This window comes from Camelus bactrianus, chromosome 35 (assembly GCF_048773025.1).
Source record: "Camelus bactrianus isolate YW-2024 breed Bactrian camel chromosome 35, ASM4877302v1, whole genome shotgun sequence".
NCBI lineage: Eukaryota > Metazoa > Chordata > Mammalia > Artiodactyla > Camelidae > Camelus > Camelus bactrianus.
Window position 1 is genome coordinate 15622808 of NC_133573.1, and position 21145 is coordinate 15643952.

Genomic DNA, 21145 nt, shown 5'->3' on the forward strand with positions numbered 1-21145 from the left:
CCTTAATTTATTTTCAGATTGTTCATTGCTAGTATATTTAATTGACCTTGTATCCTGCAAATTTACTAGTCTCATTTATTAATTCTTTTTTTCTTAAAGAACAAAGTTTTATTCTAAAAATAGATCTCAGTAACAATGAAATACCATAAGCTGGTCATTACAATAAAAAGAAAAAAAGAAGTAACAGGAATTTGCTTTGAATTTTTTTTCTGAAAAATACAAAATTATCACCATAATATACTGCCAGCTCTCATTTATCTCTATTTGAATTATTCATTCTATGGATTATCCAAGGAAATTTTAAAATCAAAGATTGAATTCTGCCTAATATTTAGACATACATCTGAATTGCTTTTATCTTCAAGTAAATACATTCTCAAAGGTTACAAAATAAAACTGAACATTTGCATAAGTAAACATAATTAGGAAGATAAACTTTTATGCTAAGGAAATATGCTCCAAAGTGAAATACTGGTTTGCCATCACTGTTTCCCTCATTTTTTTGCAGATAACCAAAAAAACCTGATTGCAATGAAGTACTGATATTTGAAAGTAACAAATTACACAACATATATACAGAAAAAAGACATAACTAAATTGTTTCAAACCCAAAGCACAGGAAGCTTTAAAGGCAAATAATGACATTTAGTACTTAAAAAGTGGTTTTACAATTTCAAAGTGCTAAAGAAACAAGTATTCAAGAAAATTTCAGGCCTGTCTACAAAGTTCTGACTGACCTGAAGTATGGAAATATCAAGAATGTGGAGACAAAACAAGTTAAATTTAAAAGGCCCCCATTACTATAAAATGTGTTGTCAGTGTATTTTGCAAAGAAATGCAAGCAGTGGGTAAAAGACCAGTTAGGTAAATTGAATGTTACTAATGTAGCCCTATCAGCCCACATCTCTTTTCAAACTAATGTAAACACACATGTTTCATAATATTTCTTCCACATTGCATGTGCCACATCATCCATCCGATCATATTCATATTTTGGATAGTTTTTATCCATCCATCATTCATCACATCAATTGTCCATAATGCACAGTGAGTAGAAATGATCCTTTTATATCAGAATTCTTGATTCTCTGCAAACCAAAAGCTGATCACAAAAGTGTTAAATGTAGGTACATATTCAGTAGGACTTCTTAGCTCATTTTTGGACTGTCAGAAATTGGTATCAGTTACTTTGACCACCTAAGGTAGAAGAAATAGTATCTTAGGACATAGTATGACTAAATACCTCTTTTGTCAAAACTGGACCCTGAATTCTGAGCGCTGGAATATAACTGTAAAATCGAAAACACTCCAAAATACGACGGCTAACATAGGTGTCCCTACAGTACTGTGCTTTTTTGTCTCCATTAACGTAGCACATGTAAGAGAGCCGCCTCTCCAGCAGGGAGGAAGAGGGGCAGCTGAAGAACACCCAAGCAAGGAAACAGGACATTTCCAGCTAAAAGTCTCCTGTTTTAAAACTTAATTTATTCCAAAATACACTGGTGTAATTTATTCCAAAAATGCTGTTTCCCCGAATCTCTGAGCAATATCGACAGTGCATGATAATACAGCATTCCCCCCCCTGCAGGTTTAGTAGCCCGAGGGGGCCCCACAATCCCCAGCTGCCTGGACACAGCATTCATCCCTAGTTCTGATGAGATGTTGCTTTGGAAACCATCTAAGGGTCTTCTTCTTTTTTTTTTTTTTTTAAGTTAGGTGTGTTTACACTACATTAATCATTTCTAGGTACTGAAAGCAGCTCTACATCTCTGAAAAATATTCACTAAATATAAAATTAACAGCTGAAAATGAAATAAAGCAGTTTCCAGTGGTGACAGTATTCTCACAGTAGCACATAATCTATTATTTAATACTAACAGCTAAGTCTTTAAAACATTATCAGGTTAATCATTTCAATTTACTGAAATTACAGAGAGAAAAAAGTAATTATTATCAACTGCCATTGAAAACTCAAAAGATGGTCTTAAAAATGCAGGATCTCTGATGGCTTTCTGACAGGCCAAGCCTAGGTATTTCCAGTTTTGATTTTTTTTTTTTTTTTGGTGGGGGAGGGTGTGTGTTTTGTTTCTAAACCAAATAACTAAGCTTTAAACTTATGAAACATTGATGTTTTCTGAAGAAGAGACACCTAAGCTAAAGTTACACTTAAGATTTGGTTTATTTGTATAAATTCTGCTATGTGACTTTAGTAATTAGGATAAACTCAGCTCTTACGAGTGTGAGCAACAAAAATGGCACCGTCCTGAGTGCGGTGACAAGCTCCTTACTCGTGTGACCAGATGGCATCCTGCCCTTCGGTGACGATGTCTTCTAATTACTGGCCCTGTGCAACTAATGCCGCAAAACAATGGGACAGGCCTTGTCCTGCTGTATATTTTCTAAAAGTGATTCTAACCACTGCATTAACTGTACGGTCCATATGTTCATTAAAAAACCCCAAACCAAACCCTTTTTACTTTCAGCAATCATGAGGAATCTTTACATATTTATATAATACATTGTACATTATATGCATGGCCTGTTTATGCTATTTTCAAGAAGAGAATCCTGTTTTAAACTAATAATAAACCAAAACCAATTGGGCTGCTTCAGTCTTTCTTCTTTCCGTTGGTGCTCGGAACCCTTAAATGATGGCGTCATGTTCATCAATGGTTCTATACCGAATGCCTCTTCTTGAATAATACACTTTGCATCCAATGTAAAGAAAAGATAGAACTCCCAGTGTTAATACAATGCCACCAACAAAACTGCCAGTATCGAAGCTGGATGCCTTGTTTTCCTCAGAATTAGTAGTTGCTGTGATTGTTACAGGTGAAGAAACAGATGTCACTGAACTATCATGGGCTGTGGTCACTGTGGATGCGAAGCACTTGTTATCTTGGTTGTAGACCCTGCAGTGGTAGAAGTCGTGTTTGTTGAGATCACTGGTGGTGTCGTTTTAGACGTTATTGTGGGTTTCAAGGTGGTGGTTGTGTTCTTTGAAGAAATTGGAATTGATGATTTTGCTGTGGGTTTCAAGGTGGTGGCTGTTATGTTCTTTGAGGAAACTAGAGTTGTTGCTGATGGTTTCATGGGCAAGGTGGAGGACTTATTTGTATGGCTGAGAGACACCTGTGGGGTACTCCCTGTTCGGGCAGCATTAGAGTCTTCTGGAGGCATAGACTTCTTTGTGCCTGGAGATCCGTCCAGGTCCCTGCTGTCGGCGACCATCTTCAGCAACGCTGTCACCAGCACTGCCCCCAGGGCCAGTGCAGCCAAGAAGCCTCGTGAGCCAACTCCCATTGTTCCGAGGGCAGGGCACGGAGGCCTCGTGGGTTCCCAGCCCAGGTGGCGGCTCTGCGCATGCCTCCCGTTCATTTATTAATTCTAACAGTTTTGTGGATTCTTTAGGATTTTCTATATTTAACATCATGTCATCCATGACTAGAGATAATTTTACTTCTTCAACTCCAATCTGGATATCTTTTGTTTTCCTGACAGCAATAAATTTATTAAGTATCACCCCAAAATATAAACACAAACCAGTCGAAAGAAAAAAGCCATAAAACTTCAGGCCTGGAGCTGACAATAAAGCAGAGAGACAAACAGGTCACACAGAAATGGAAATAATCTATGGCAGAAGACTGAGCCAAGTGGACTCACGCAGGGCTGGGATGCTGTAAATACAGAAGGATGAACACTCGGGAGCCCTAGGGTGACATAACTGGACCTGGTGGAGGTGAGGGTGGGGGGTGGGGGGTGTCAGTGGCTTCATGGCTCTGGGGACAGACCTCTTGGTCCTGGCCATAGCCACGTCCCACCCCTCCAGCTGCTTCACCTGGGGCCCTGGGCCTCGGATTCTTCCTCATCGTCTTCATACATCTTGCCCTCCTCCTCGGCCGTGGCGTCCTGGTACTGCTGGTACTCGGACACCAGGTCGTTCATGTTGCTCTCCGCCCCGTGAACTCCATCTCATCCATGCCCTCACCCTTCCTCGCCAGTGCAGGAAGGCCTTGTGCCGGAACATGGCCGTGAACTGCTCAGAGATGCACTTGAACAGCTCCTGGATGGCCGTGCTGTTACCAGTGAAGGTGGAGGACATCCTGAGCCCACGGGGCGGGATGTTGCACACAGCCACCTTCACGTTGTTGGGGATCCACTCCACGAAGTAGCTGCTGTTCTTGCTCTGGATGGCCAGAATCTGTTCGTCGACCTCCTTCATGGACATGCACCCTAAGAAGATGGTGGCCACGGTCAGGTAGTGGCCATGGCATAGGTCGCAGGTGGCCATCGTGTTCTTGGTGTCGAACATCTGCTGGGTGAGCTTGGGCACCATCAGTGCCCGGTACTGCTGGCTGCCCCGGGCTGTAAGCAGGGCAAAGCCGGGCATGAAGAAGTGCAGGCGGGGGAAAGGCACCATGTTCATGGCCAGCTTGCGCAGGTCGGCATTGAGCTGGATGGGGAAGCAGAGGGAGGTGGTGACGCCACTCATGGTGGCTGACACCAGGTGGTTGAGGTCCCCATAGGTGGGGGTAGCCAGCTTGAGGGTGCAGAAGCAGATGTCATACAGTGCCTCATTGTCGATGCAGTAGGTCTCGTCCATGTTCTCCACCAGCTGGTGGATGGACAGCGTAGTGTTGTAGGGCTCCACCACTGTGTCTGACACCTTGGGCGAGGGCACCATGCTGAAGGTGTTCATGATGCAGTCAGGGTACTCCTCACAGACCTTGCTGATGAGCAGTGTGCCCATGCCTGAGCCTGTGCCCCAACCCAGTGAGTGGGTCAGCTGGAAGCCCTGCAGGCAGTTGCAATTCTCACACTCTTTCCGCACCATGTCCAGGACCGAGTCCTCCAGCTCGGCACCCTCTGTGTAGTGGCCCTTGGCCCAGTTGTTGCCAGCCCCACTTTGACCAAAGATGAAGTTGTCAGGCCTGAAGAGGTGCCTGAAGGCTCCAGACTGAACAAGGTCCATGGTTCCCGGCTCCAGGTCCACCAGGATGGCCCAAGGCACATACTTGTGAGAAGAGGCTTCATTGTAGTAGACGCTGATGCGCTCCAGCTGCAGGTCCGAGTCCCCCACGTAGCTGCCACTGAGGTCTATGCCATGCTCATCACTGATGACCACCCAGAACTTGGCCCCGATCTAGTTGCCGCACTGGCCGGCCTGGATGTGCGCGATCTCCCTCATGCTCGGTGCGTGTGGTGGGCGGCTGCGGGACGCGCATGGACTGGGCGGGACTGGCTGCGGAGCCAATCTGGATATCTTTTATTTCTTTTCCTTGTCTAATTTCCCTGTATAGACCTTGAATCATCTTGTTGAATAGATGTTGTGAGAGTACATTCCTGTCTTGTTTCTGATCTCAGGGGAAAAATATTTAGCCCTTCACCATTAAGTATGTTAGTTGTGAGTTTGTTATTGATGCCTATTCCTAATTTGTCAACAGTTGTTTTCATGAAATGATTAAATTTTCTATTTCTGTATCTTCTTAGATGATAATTTGTTGGTAATTTATTCTATTAATATGGTGTAGTAAAATAACTGAATTTTGGACATTAAGCCAACCTTACATTTCTGGGATAAACTCCAATAGTTCATGGTGTGTAATTCTTGTTATGTGATGCTAGATTTTGTTGAGGAGTTTTTCATCTGTATTCATAAGGAATACTGGCTTAAAGTTTTCTTGTATTGTTTATGTCTGGGTTTAGTGCCATGGTAATACTTGCATTATAGAGTTAGTTGGGAAGTATTCTGTATTCTTGTATTTTTTGGAATAGTTTGTGAAAATTAATATTAATTTCTTATGTATTTTGTAGGGCTCACCAGTTAGCCACCTGTGCCTAAGATTTTCTTTATTGGAATTTTTATATTAATAGTTCAATCTCTTTACTTGTTATAGATCTGTACAAATTTTCTATTTCTTCTTGAGTCAATTTTACTAGTTTGTATCTTTCTAGGAATTCTTCCAGTTCATCTAGATTATCTAGTTTATTGACATAAAATTGTTTTGATGATATTTTTCTAAATTTTAATTTTTTTTTTATTGAAGTATAGTTGATTTACAATGTGTTGGTTTCTGGTATTCAGCATAGTGATTCAGTTATACATATATGTATATTCTTTTCCATATTCTTTTTCATTATAGGCTGTTACAAGATATTGAATACAGTTCCCTGTGCTACACAGTAGGACTTTGTTGTTTATCTATTTTACATGTAGTAGTTTATATCTGTTAATCCTAAACACCTAATGTATCTATTTCCTCTTCCCCTTTGGTTACCGTAAGTTTGTTTTCTATATCTGTGAGTCTGTTTCTGTTTTGTAAGTAAGTTCATTTGTATATTTTAGATTCCACATATAAATGATAAATATATGATATTTGTCTTTCTCTGTCTGACTTACTTCACTTAGTATAATCTTTAGGTCCATCTATGTTTCTGCAAATGGGATTATTTTATTCTCTTTTATGGCTGAGGAGTATTCCACTGTGTGTGTGTGTGTACGTGTAATACCAAATCTTTTTTATCCATTCTCCTGAAACTTAGACTTCTTCTGTCCTTGTCTTGGCTATTATAAATAGTGCTGCTATGAACATTGGGGTGCATATCTCTTTTCTAATTAAACTTTATGTCTTTTTTGAATATATGCCTGGGGTGGGATTCCCAGATCATATGGTAATTCTATTTTTAGTATTTTTAGGAACCTCCATACTGTTTTCCATAGTGGCTGCACCAAATTATACTCCCACCAACAGTGCAGAAGGGTTCTCTTTTCTCCATACCCTCTCCAGCATTTATTGTTTGTGGACTTAATAATGATGGCCATTTTAACTAATGTGAGGTGATACCTCATTGTAGTTTTGATGTGCATTTCTCTGATAATTAGTGATATTGCAGCTCATCTTCTTAAGTATACTATTTCTTAAACTCTAGGCATTAATATATGAAAGCAAACCAAAATCAATTAACATCATTTTTGGCTTTTAATGAATGAAAATAAACACATTCTAGGAAGTTATACATTAGAATATTTAATTAAATATTTAAATATTTAATTTAAGAAAGAAGTAAACTCTTCCTTACTCCAGTCTAAAAGTTTAACTCATTTTCTGCATCAGAAATAACATTCATTTCCTTCCAGGGACACACTCACTTTCTAGAGTGTGATCTACATTGTGGTTTCAGAATGACAAATCCTTTATGAATATATTGGAATCTGGACTATTTGACCCTATCATGAGGTGTGGAGGGGAATGGATAGAGGAATAAAAAAGCCATAATGTAAAGGAGCGTATGTCATATAATGCAGGGACACTTTTGTAGATTTTGAGTACACTATTATGTGTAATTTGGTCATAGAGTAACTCAGAACCACTTTCTGCAATAAATGTGGAAGACTCATGTGCTAAGCAGAGAAAAATTTTGGTTCTGCTTCTGGCTATACAAGGAATTGTGTTGTCTTGAATGAATCAGCTGATGGGTGCCTGTCTCAGTTCCTTTTGTGATAAAATGAAGAGGACAGACGAGATGACTTAATAAAAGTTTCTTCTAAAATTTTGCACTATATTTTAATGTGGAGAAATCACTCTTACCAAAAATGGGTAATTAAAAAGTCAGAGTTAGAGTTCTTCTGAGGAATCAGTATGAGGATAGGGGGAATAATAGAGAATTTAGAAATATTTTCCCCAAATAAGAAAGGCATTTAAATTCTGTTTTATGGAGGGTAGATTCAGAGAGTTGGTTGTAAGAAGTACTTGAAACTTCCTCTGCTCTACCCTTTCCTTCTGGGAACACTACTGCTAAACCATTCCAGTCAGGCTACTGCCTAATCACTTAGAGGACTTTTAGGAATAGAGAGTGCAAGATTTTTTTTTTAATCAAATAGTGTCTTGAAAAAAATATGACTATTGTTTTAGTTTCACCATTATGGTCTGTTACTTATATAAGCAAGAATTTTCAAATGTGTGGTTAGTGTAGTGAGAGTTTTACAAAACCAGGTGGCTTGTTTCTCTCTGTCATAGGTTTAAAGATCAGTGAAACCTTGAAAGATAGGAAAACCTATGAACAACAATCTTTCCCTGCTTGTAAAAATCAGACAGCAAATCTCCAAAAAGCAAGATAACACTAGAGGTTTATGACATTATTGGCTTTTTAGAAATATCTACCCACATTAAAACCAATCTTCTATACCTTCTTTTCTCTACATTTATAGAATTTTTATAGTGACATTTGAAGTGCAGAATGAGCTTCTGCAAGACCTTAAATCATCACAGAGCAAATGAAATATGGAACTGCACTACTTACTATGCTAATTAATGAAACAAACCATCCTATGTTAGAAACATCTTCAAAGTTAAGGACTGAAATAAAGTCTTTCTTATAATTGTTCTAGAAACTCAATTAACTGAAGCATATTATGTTCTGAGAATTCTATGCTACTGTTTTCTGCCTAGCTGTCCTCCAAAGTATTTGAGTTAAACTTGTCAGGCCATTAATGTTCTGCTATTCCTTTTCCCCTGTGTCTCACAGTCTTTTAAACTTTCCTGTCATTTGGTATCCCCTGTGTGTCTCTAAAACAGCAACTCAAGTACCCTGCCAATTTTTTAAGTACACACACTTATGAATGTCGTAAAATGAGTATCATCAAGCTCTGGTTTGAGAGCATCATTTATGTATGCCCCTCTGTGGCACTGCCACCAACAACAAAGGAACCCTTCCAAGGAGGAAAAAAAAACCCCAAAGCATGAACTTACCCAATCACACTAAGTGGCACAAAAGAGCAGACAGAGCAATTAATTTTTTGGCCCATGACAATCTGCTTATTTCTTCACACATAAAAGTTATTACTCTTTTCTAAAGCAACATTCCTACAAAGCTATTGACCATAAAATTACCCATAAAAAGCTGTTCAGAAACTAAATAATTAAAATTGTCTTTGGTCACAACTGAATTACATACGTAAAGATGATATGTTAATATTTTCCAACTTTGGATTCGCCTTAGACTTGAAAACTTAGCCTAAAATGAACTTGCTGAAAGTGATGTAATTAAACAGCACTTGCATCTTTCAACGGCGTTGTTTTATTTCTAATAATAGAATATTTTAAAAATTCAGCATTTTAATCTAATGTATGTATTAATTGTTGTATTACTGTATAACAGCCTCAAACTTTTACTTTTATTTGTTTTATTTAGATTTTCTGCTTATTTTTGCTCTACTCCAATTTTGCCCTTTGCTTACTATATTTTAATAGAAGAAGTATGCAAGGATGCTATACAGATAAATGTATAGTTGTCCAGTTAGCATTTAATCTCTTTTTAGATAAATGCAAATATTGCTGCTGATGGCATTGGACTCTTGTCTAGTAATCATTCGGGAAACTTCCTCATCTATTTTTCAAGCTGCGTCCATTACAATCAGTCACTGAAAATTGTGATCTAGAATATTCGTTCTTGATGAAAACAATAGAATTAAGCCACAGACAGGGCTTTGGAAAATTGCTTTCATATTCAAGCAGGGCTACATATACACAGACACCTTGTTGACGATTTTACTGCCTTGAGAAAATGTATTGCTACTGCCACAAGCCTGTCTTTTGGCACTTTATCACTTACAAGTGATGATAAAATTGCAACAAAGAGACTTCTTTTTAATCTTATAGGTCACTGCTTGTAGTCTGGACTCTCTACCCTTTTGTCCTCTTATTTGGGCTAGATAAGGTGGAAAATTCCCTTTAGTTGTCTCTAAATTTCATTTAAATGGTATGAAACACAGACTTTGTCTTCTGATCTTCAAGTCGTCAAATCTTTTAATATATCAACTTTGTTTCTTCATATTTTAAACTTAATTTTTAGAAAGAGTTCTGAAGGAGTTTGAAATGGTTTTTATGAAACTAAATGACTGGGTATATTTTGAAGTGTTCAAATACTTTTACAAATCATAAATATAAGAGATAATCTATTTGCCATCATATTTGCCTGACTATAAAATAATTTTGTTACTGAGTTTCTTTTCATTATTATAACCATCAGTTTTTACTAAGTCCTCAAATAAGCCTATACAGATATCCAATCTAGCAACACATAGTTGCCAAAAAAAAAAAGATATTTCTGATTAATTTTTTCTAATCATTGAATCCTTGTATAAGACAAAGTGAAGCAAATGAGGAAGAAAATTTCAAAAAATCTATTTTGAGCTAATTCATTTCTCTTGTTCTCTGATTTCTGAACTTTCTCAAAGGTTTTCCTTAGGGAATCCATCTACATATAAAGCCATCAATGTATAGAGTCATGGCTTATTTCTTCACCATAGATTGCATGTGTTATTTTAACAATCTCCCAGTAATGAAGGCTTTGTCAATGCACTCAGTCTAATAGAAGAGTATTTTATATTATATAAAGGAGAAACTTTACCCCTAAGGCAGCATTTTATTTCTACTAAAATACCAAGGATGCAATTCAGAATGTCTTTCAAGTGATTTCAAACAGTTTACAAAGGTAATTTTTGTCTGACTTAAATATGCTCTCTGGCCTGCTAGCCTTATTTTATAGATGGATAAACCAACAAAAAGTAAAGTTGGCAACTTTTTATATGTTTGTTAAGTCAGGATATAATGTTTAGAGAGCAAAAACAGTCAGAGGAGGAAGTCTTACTAAAATGCTATGAATGACAGCTTCCATTTATTGAGAATCTACTATGGCAGGCACCAGGCTGGGTGTATTACACACATTACCTCTAGCACTGCCTGCAGTCTGGGAAAGTGTGCATTATTACACTTATTTAACATGAGAAAAGTGATGCATAGGGAATTTGAGTGTTTAGCTGTGAAGGATAGAACCCAGCTTTGAGTAATGTTTTATTCACCACTAAAAATTATCTGAACAAACCAGACTGTACTTTATTGTACTAACAGGGGCTTGATAAAGAAGTAGAACTAGTAAGAACTCAAAGGGACAATGACATTGGGCTTCAGTCCTTTTCACCACACTCTCTGCAGGGCTGTCACTGGCTTTCAGTTTCTAGATTTGCAGTTTAGTTCTCTGTCTACAAGATGCATTTAGATTATCACACACAAGATCATCTTCTAAACATGTCTTCTGATAACTGAAAACACATCAGAGTTTGTTGAAGGGGCAGTACTTGATTTTTTCTCATTAGTTTTTGTCTCATCTTGAGCACAGGCACATATCTTAAGAGGTTGTCTAGGTAGGCATGTTTTCTTGCATTGTGGATATGGTTATATACACTTGCATTTGTAGAATGACACCCACTCTTTGCCTCTTATCATGGGCTGCTCTGTGCAAACATCTTTGTTAAATGGTTTATAGACTAGAATATAAATAAATGGCATACGACTCAACAGTTACTCCCTCTTTTTCCTCCTAACATCACTGTGAAGTTTTGCCTGATAAATCAGAAAAGAGAAGACTACTTTCTACTGCCCCAACCCTATCTAAAAATGCAACTCTCACAAGTATACTTAGAGATAAAGACAAGCAGATCCACTCTTAGCCTCTGAGTGTGCTTTTAAAATACAATTGTTCTTGTAAAGTCTGTCTAAGGTGATAAGGAAAAACCATGTTGTGTTATTTTTAAAGAATTTTAAAAAATTGAGGTCTAATTTACATATAACATATTAGTTTCAGATATAAAACATTCAGGTGTAAAACTAAATCATTATTCAAGGTTTGTAAACATTGCAAAATGATCCCCATAATGAGTCTAGTTAACATCACCTTACGTAGTTACAAGTTTTTTCTTTCTTGTGATGAGAACATTTAAGATCTACTGTTGGCAACTTTCAAATATGTAGACCAGAATTATTAACTATAGTCACCGTGGCATACATTACATCTTCATGACGTTTATTTTTACTGGAGTTTGTCCCCTTTGACCCCCTCAACCCCTTTCTCCCAGTGCCCCCATCCTCCTGCCTCTGGTAATCACAATCTGTGTATCTAAACCATGACTCTTTTTTTTCTATGTACTTTTCAAAGCAACTTTATTGAGTTATAACTGACACTCAATAAACTGCACATATTAAAATCTGATGAATTTAACATATACATATAATCACCAAACCATCACCACAGTTATAATAACAAACACGTTCAAGAACTAAAGTTTTTTTTTTTTAACATTTTTTATTGTTATACTCATTTTACAATGTTGTGTCAAATTCCAGTGTAGAGCACGATTTTTCAGTTATACATGAACATACATATATTCATTGTCACATTTTTTTCACTGTGAGCTACCACAAGAATATATATTCTTGTATATATTTCCCTGTGCTATACAGTATAATCCTGTTTATCTATTCTGCATATGCCTGTCAGTATCTACAAATTTCGAACTCCCAGTCTGTCCTTTCCTACCCACCTCCCCCCGGCAACCACAAGTTTGTATTCTATGTGTATCAGTCTGTTTCTCTTTTGTATTTATGTTTTTTATTTTTTTAGATTCTATACATAAGTGATCTCATGTGGTATTTTTCTTTCTCTTTCTGGTTTACTTCACTTAGAATGACATTCTGCAGGGACATCCATGTTGCTGCAAATGGTGTTATGTTGTCATTTTTTATTGCTGAACAGTATTCTATTGTATAAATATACCACTGCTTCTTTATCCAGTTATCTGTTGATGGACATTTATGCTGTTTCCATGTCTTGGCTATTGTAAATAGTACTGCTATGAGCATTGGGGTGCAGGTGTCATTTTGAAGTAGGGTTCCTTCTGGATATATGCCCAGGAGCAGGATTACTGGGTCATATGGTAAGTCTATTCCTAGTCTTTTGAGGAATCTCCATAGTGTTTTCCACAGTGGCTGCATCAAACTGCATTCCCATCAGCAGTGTAGGAGGATTCCCGTTTCTCCACAGCCTCTCCAGCATCTGTCATTTGTGGATTTTTGAATGATGGCCATTCTGGCTGGTGTGAGGTGATACCTCATTGTAGTTTTGATTTGCATTTCTCTGATAGTGATATTGAGCATCTTTTTCATGTGCTTATTGACCATTTGTAATTCTTCCTTGGAGAATTGCTTGTTTAGGTCTCCTGCCCATTTTTGGATTGGGTTGTTTGTTTTTTTCTTATCAAGTTGTATGAGCTGCTTATATATTCTGGAGATCAAGCCTTTGTCAGTTTCATCATTTGCAAAACTTTTCTCCCATTCTGTAGGTTGTCGTTTTGTTTTACTTATGGTTTCCTTTGCTGTGCAGAAGCTTGTAAGTTTCATTAGGTCCCATTTCTTTATTCTTGCTTTTATTTCTATTGCTTGGGTAGAATGCCCTAGGAAAACATTTTTGAGATGTATGTGAGATAATGTTTTGCCTATATTTTCTTCTAGGAGGTTTATTGTATTTTGTCTTATGTTTAAGTCTTTGATTCATTTTGAGTTTATTTTTATGTATGGTGTAAGGGAGTGTTCTAGCTTCACTGATTTACATACTGCTAGCAAAAAAGAGAATTACAGAATATTACTAATGAACATAGATGCAAAAATCCTTACCAAAATTTTAGCAAATAGAATCCAACAGAACATAAAAAAGATTATACATCCTGATCAAGTGGGGTTCATCCCAGGGACACAAGGGTGTTTCAACTTTCACAAATCAATCAATGTAATACATCACATCAACAAGAGAAAGGACAAAAACCACATGATTATCTCAATAGATGCAGAAAAAGCATTTGATAAAATTCAACCCCATTTAGGATTAAAAAGTCTCACCAAAGTGGGTATAGAGGGAACATATCTCAACATAATAAAAGTTATATATGACAAACCTACAGCCAGCATAGTACTCATGGTGAAAAACTCAAAAGCTTCCCACTAAAACATGGGACAAGACAATGCTGCCCACTATCACCACTCCTATTCAACATAGTCTTGGAAGTCCTAGCCACAGCAATCAGGCAAGAGAGAAAATGAAAGGGATCCAAGTTGGAAAAGAAGAGGTAAAAGTGTCACTATATGCCGATGACATGATACTATATATAGAAAACCCTAAAAGGTCCACACGAAAACTACTAGAAGTAATCCAAGAATTCAGCACGGTAGCAGGTTACAAGATTAATGTTCAAAAATCAGCTGCATTTCTTTACACTAATGATGAATCAACAGGAAAAGAAAGTAAAGAAACAATCCCCTTTAGAATAGCACCTAAAGTAATAAAATACCTAAGAGTAAATCTAACCAAGGAGGTGAAAGTCTTATACACGGAAAACTATAAACCATTGATGAAGGAAATTAAAGAAGACTTAAAAAAATGGAAAGATATCCCATGTTCCTGGATTGGAAGAATCAATATTGTTAAAATGGTCATTCTGCCCAAGGCAATCTACAGATTTAATGCAATCCCTATCAAATTACCCACGACATATTTCACAGAACTAGAACAAATCATAATAAAATTTATATGGAACCACAAAAGACCTAGAATTGCCAAAGCATTATTGAAGAAAAAGAATGGGAGGCTGGAGGAACAACTCTCCCAGACTTCAGACAATACTATAGAGCTACAGTAATCAAAACAGCATAGCATTAGTACAAAAAGAGCCATATTGACCAATGGAATAGAATAGAAAGCCCAGAAATGAACCCACAAACTTTTGGTCAACTAATCTTCTATAAAGGAGGCAAGAATATACAATGGAATAAAGACAGTCTCTTTAGCAAATGGTATTGGGAAAACTAAACCATGACTCTTTAATATAACTTTGTGCAGGGCATAGAACTGAACTCTGAATTTAATATCACTGAAAGACATTAGTCAATATTTATGCCAGGAGATCGCTAGAACCCCCACCTCTCGTGGTTTCTGTTTGTAGACATAGGTTTTAAGCTCACAGCTTTATTCTAGACAGAGTGCCTGCAATGCTACCTCAGAATTTTACCTCCTCCAAAGCTGCTTTAAAATCACAAAATTACTTATAAATTCTGAATAACTTTGTTTCTACTGTGAATCAAAATCTTAATTTTGTTTCTGGCAGCTTTTTAAAAGTTTTCTCTGTAATTATAAAAAATGTCTGTATGTGTGACCAGAAATTGTTTAATAGTGAGTGTTTAAAGATTTTAACATAGGAGTAATCAGGCCATTTGTAAAAATATCACAGCCTGTGACTTACTAGAGAAAGCTTTTGCTTCATGTAAATGTTGAAATACTCTTAGAATTTCATTAAGAAAATGAATACTTCCTGAAGGAAATACAGCAAAAACTTTTAAATCAGGATTTTCTTGCTGAAACTTTGCTTGAAGACAAATTATCATTATGTTGGGAGAGACAAGAGAAAGCTGGTGCTCAGAGGCCTCAGCTGGTGGCATAGTTTCATAATTTTACCAGAATCTAAGGTTCATCTCTTTAGACTTGCAGGTCTAAAAATTGGATTTCATTAGTAAGATCAAAGAAGATTTGATTCACAGTGGGTTTATATTATACAAGGCTTACACAAATCAGAAAGTCAATTTATTAATTTGAATGTGGGAGTTCCATTGATGGGGTATATATATCTCTTAATGACATCACCACTTTTCCCAATATAAATGTTCCTGGGAAGCTAAGCAGAAAATTCCTTGGTGATCAAAGATTACTGAAAACCTCCAGTAATGTTTCCTGGTGAGAGTTTATGGAGACATGCTTTCTACATCGAGGATACTATCTATCTCATACAGGAATACTTGCACACCTCAGACTCTCACCTCTACCATGGTAGACAGAAGGGCCATTTATGGCATGGTAAGTGGCAGCAGAGTGCTACTACTATTATTGTTATTTTTGTTGTTGTTGTTGTTGGTGGTGGTGGTGGTGATGGTGGTGATGGGTTTCTGAATGTATGCTCTAATTGTTTTCTTTCTCATCTCTATGCTCAGGCTGTAGGATTCTGGTTCTTCCTGTTGTCAAATTGTTGCCTTCAGCATTTCCAACTTTTAATTTATTGTTTCTAATTTGCTAAAGATATGGAAAACAAATATACAAAGCAGTTAAAATCATGCCTAAAGTTAGTGCTAGGTGCTGAGAGTAAAGGCTTAAAGAGTTCTTCCAAGAGCAGAGAGCTCTTAAAATTTGGTCTATATGTTATCTGTCTTGGTTATTTAAGTATACATATTACTTTCTGATTGCTGCTGTTTTCTAGATAACTGAAGTTATTGGATGAATGATGTCTGTGTCTCTGAGGTGTTGCTGCATTGTTATTATACAAGGTCTGTTCTGATTCAACGGCCTCAGTAGGATCTGTCAGGTTAAGCTATGTAATAAGTGGGTCTCTATTAAAAGAAAGGGGACATTACATTTTCTTTAGGAATGTCACACAAAAGGGAATGGTTCTAATAGTCCTGTAACTTGGTTCAGACCTGAGACTACAGTCATTTTAACTTCAAGTTATAGCTTTCACCTAGAGAAGAAATATACTACCCATTTTGAAGTATCTTAAAATACTGAAAAATGTCCATCAGTCAGGATCCTAAAAATATTTATGATTTCTATCCTTTGGAAACCTTTGCCATAATTGTGTGCTACTATTTTAAATACAGTAGTTTTAGTAGTCAAGTTGCTATTGGCTCCCCCCAGCCCCACCTGAGGTCAACGCTAAGCTTTTATACTTCCTCATAAAACTTTATCATATAATCAGCATAAGGTCAGGAGAAGTTGAATCTAGTAATGAAATAGTTCTGAGGAGATGACTTATTTTATCCCAATTCCTGTATTTTATAGATCTTTCATATTCATAGGATGATTCAGAAAGTTTTCTGTTGAACAACATTGAAGACATCTATGGAATATTTCTTTCCTACCTCTTGTGATAAGAACATAATTCATTTTCATTTTTCCAATAAGAGGTATTTTTTAAAATCAGAATATAATTTCTAACAAATTCCTTTGGTGATAATATATCTATTTAGTCATGTCAGTGATTCGTAAATAAATGATTTTATCTTATTCCTTAAGTCATCTGAGAAGTTTGCTCTTCTTTTAAATTAAATTTACTTTTAAAGTATATTCTATGATGTAATTCTTGAACAGATCTTCTGGGTCAATTCAATGTTTTGTTTTCTAGAGGTAAGTGTGAACAATGTAATGTAAGTAATGTGTTTCAGAGAAATCCTATAAATTATGGTCAAAACAGGATTTCATTTAACCTTGAAACTACTTTTGACTGTATCATTTAAAGTATCCTAGAAATATCATCCCTGCTTTGCTCCAAACCACCATCATACTGTAAAGCCATTTGCATTTATCTTTAGAAATTTCTTAGCATCGCACAAAATAATTAAGAATATTAAGTTTTCAATTAAAAATTAATGCATAAGTTTGTTTATATTCTATGTCTATGAGTCTGTTTCTGTTCTTTTTTTTTTTTTTTTTTTTAGATTCCACATATGAGCGATCTCTGTATAGCACAGGGAAATATACACAAGATCTTATGGTAGCTCACAGTGAAAAAAAATGTGACAGTGAATATATATATGTTCATGTATAACTGAAAAATTGTGCTCCACACTGGAATTTGACACAACATTGTAAAATGACTGTAACTCAATTAAAAAATGTTTAAAAAATTAATGCATAAATCCATTTACATATCTTAATCATATGCTAATTTTTCTTATAAAAATAAATGCAAACACTTGTAAAAAAATACATGTGGCATTAAAATACACCAAGCCAAGACTTTAAAACCCCAAGGCTCTTTAAATCCCACAATGTCTCAGTGTTTGATGGATATATTGATAGTAGAAGAAGTCTTAGTTTGAAACTTTTTTGCATTACTAGAGGATGATTTATTTGCTTTTTCACCAAGGAAAGAAACATTAGACTTGCACTTGAATGTTATCTAATGTGAGCAAATGTGAGCATTTGAAGTTTTTGCTTTGAAGCTGAAAAACAAGTACACTTGAATGCTAGAGGCTAAGGAATGAGAAAAAAAAAAAAACTAGAGAAATGACTTGGAGAAATGTAATATGATCTGTATCTTAGTGCATGTGGCATTGCTTAGGGATATCTATTCTCCTTATCTGTCTTTCTAATCTAGTGTTCCCTTTTTCCCTTTAATAATACTAAATCTTGATTTTTTTTTCCTCATGTGTTTCTTTTATTATTCTTTACTGTTTATAGAGATATAGATCAGAGCATCCAAGGATCCAATTTAAAAAAAAAACAAGCAAGCAAAAATGCTGGAAGATAAAGACAGCTATGGGTGTTAGGACCCCAAAGCTCATAATCAGATTTCATTTGCTCTGACTATTGAGATGGTGCACAGGATGGAAATGGAGTGCTCATCTACTTATATGCTGCTGTTTCAACAAAGTTCTTGAAAACCTTTCTGTCCAAAAATACCATAATTACACTTAAAAGGCAAAGAGAAAACCATGAATACTATTCGCAATATTTACAACAGGAAAAGCCTTTTTAGTAACTAAACATCAAATAGTGAAAACAATAAAACAATGGTAACAACATGAACTGCCCCTGATAGAAAATACTTGTAACAGCTCTGTGTTGAAATAGTGAAAGATTGATACCAACAGAAAAGCCTCAAGATAGGGGAGTGTTCAATGATTAATGGAAGAGTGATATACTGGGATATTATGCAAACATTCAAATAAGGATTTAGAAATATATCCACTATTTTATAATCATATTATGATCAACAGGTTTTGACCATGAAAATATTCCCATTCCAACCTAAATCAAATGCATCTGCTAAGAGCAAAAGAGCATTGAGTCAGAAATGAAAACCCCTGCATCTCTGAGAAGACTTCAGGCTAAGAAAGACCATTAAAAGTAAGCTAATTACCACCTATTACATGTCATCTAAATTTGGGAAGATTGCACTTCCCTGACTCCTTAGAGTTAGGATTTGTTAAGTGACTTATTTGAGCCAATCATGTAGGAACAGAAGTGATGTCACTTTTAGGAAAAAGCTCTCTGACCCAGTGTGATATTGCTATACCTTGTTCTTTCCCTCTACTCTGGTGATATTCCACAAAGTGACTGCTCCATTTGCCTCAAGAAGTCTGAAATGAAAGCAGAACAGTGCAAGCCCACAGCTGATCCAAGGTGTATATATATGAGAAGGAAATATTTGTGATTTTAAGTCACTGCAATTTGGGGGCTGCATGTTACTGCTGCAGAACCCAGCCTATGCTGGCTCATACAATCTGCTTCTAAAGCAATAAACTTAGTGTCTACCAGGATATACCCATCTAGTCTTTAACCTGGCTCTACTGCTAAATAGCTAGTATCTTGGGCAAATTTTCTAAACAGAATTATAATTTTCAGATTCCTTATTTATATAAAATAAAGATATTAATAATACTTCACAGGGCTATTATAATGTGTAAATGAAACAATGGTTAGCATATTACTGGGCATGTAGTAAACTAACATTAGACATTAGATATTACTATTACTATCATAATGAGGACTATGAAGGAACATGCCCCACTTCTGATAGAAAGGAGTTGGTGGAAGCATATGGGGTGGGGAGGGGCATAATCTATTAGATGTCTGAAGCTAAACCTTAAGGCACAACTATTTGTTTCCATGATAAGATCAGACTCCATTCATCACTTTCTCTTAGAACAAGTAACTAGAGAGGGCCTAGCACTAGCCAAGTCGCTATCCAAAAAGACAAAGAGCTTATCTTCAATCTAGGTCAACCCAAAGTAGAGAATCTGGACAGTATTTTAGCTTGGCAGCATTGAAGGAAATTAGGAAACAAAAATGAGTGCTACCATTCTCCTTTACCTTCATCTTTGTCCAATAACCAGTAAATAGGGTTATTTCCCTTTTTAAAATCAATATATTGCTAGAAGTGTTCACATCCTTTTTCCTATGTGAGTGGCTTGGAGGACAATTGTACAAGGCACCTTCTCTGAAGTCTAGCTTGCTCAGATAAGACTTCTGGATCAGCACTAACACCATGCCACGGATTGTTCCCAATGTATCATTGATCCTCATTATTTGCAGATTCTTCATTTGTGAATTCACCTGCTCACTAAAATTTATTTGTAATCCCCAAATCATATGTAATGCTTTTGCAGCCATCCATGGTTAATTGCAGGGTGGTTACAAAGTTAAGTTGTCTGATGTGCTTACTGCCAGCTGAGGTTGAACGTGGCTTCTTGTTTCAGCCCTCATACTGTCAAAAAATGTCCTTTTCATGGTCTGTTTAGTGCTATATTTTTTGCATTTTTGCTTTTTGGTGACAACTTTGCTGTTGAAAATGGCCTCCAAATGTAGTGCTAAAGTGCTATCTAGTGTTTCAAAGCATGAAAACACTGTAGTACGCTTACAGAAAAGGTGTGGTATGCTTACAGATAAGCTTCACTGAGGCATGAGTTACGGTGCTTTTGGCTATGAGCTAAAAGATAATTAATTAAAAATATCCACTAAAATACAGAATACAAATGAAAAATACATAAATACTTATAAACCAAGGTTATATACTGATGGGTTGATGAAAATGCCATGATCAGAGGCTCACAGGAACCTAACCTGCATTTCCACTAAGATCAGTGGTTCAGTAATCATTAGTTTAGTATTTGCAGGGACTTTACAGGAAGACTGACTACCGCCAAAAATAAGAATTGACTGTAGCTTCTTTCAAGGTCCTGTTAAATTACTTGCTAAGGCACATAAAAAGGTGAAAACGGCAATACAAAGTGGAATTAAGGCTAACAAGTAACTATTTTCTAGGGACTGGTAGGAATTTCCATGAACTACATACAGGGTGGAGAGAACTAGATTTGAGTCTTCACTGAACATAGGTCAAATCTTTTCATGCCCAGTCAATATTCTTACTCTGCCCATTAACATAGGGAGCTCCAAGAGCTGGTTGAGTGAGGATGATTGGAAGGATGCTTGATGGAGTAGCAAGTTGTAGGTAATGTATTTATGCTTTTCAGGTTCCTTAAGTATTTGGTCCCATAAATATCACTTCCATTAAAATGGAAATGTTGCTGAGTACACTCAGACCTGAGCTTGGTAGATGGTGAGAGCTCACACTTTCTGTACAACTCAATTTGCATAGACACCAGGTATCTCTCAGGCAGCAATTGAGTTTCTAACAGAACTCAGTCACAAGCATTAGCTGCTCCTCCAAAAGATGGTAGTTACACAGTGAAGAGGTCTTGTTTTTCTCTCA

General features: G+C 36.5%; 1 protein-coding gene and 1 pseudogene across 1 annotated transcript; both read right to left on the bottom strand.

Annotated features, from left to right (window-relative positions):
* Positions 1 to 2439: 2439 nt before the first annotated feature.
* On the bottom strand, positions 2440 to 3303 carry LOC123612038 (porimin-like). Its single transcript, XM_045504813.2, is given in 3 exon segments — positions 2440 to 2883; positions 2886 to 2965; positions 3020 to 3303. Coding segments are annotated over 3 exon segments (603 nt in total). The 3' UTR covers positions 2440 to 2644.
* Positions 3304 to 3834: 531 nt separating this feature from the next.
* On the bottom strand, positions 3835 to 5188 carry LOC105078230 (tubulin beta-3 chain pseudogene; annotated as a pseudogene).
* Between the last annotated feature and the right edge of the window lie 15957 nt (positions 5189 to 21145).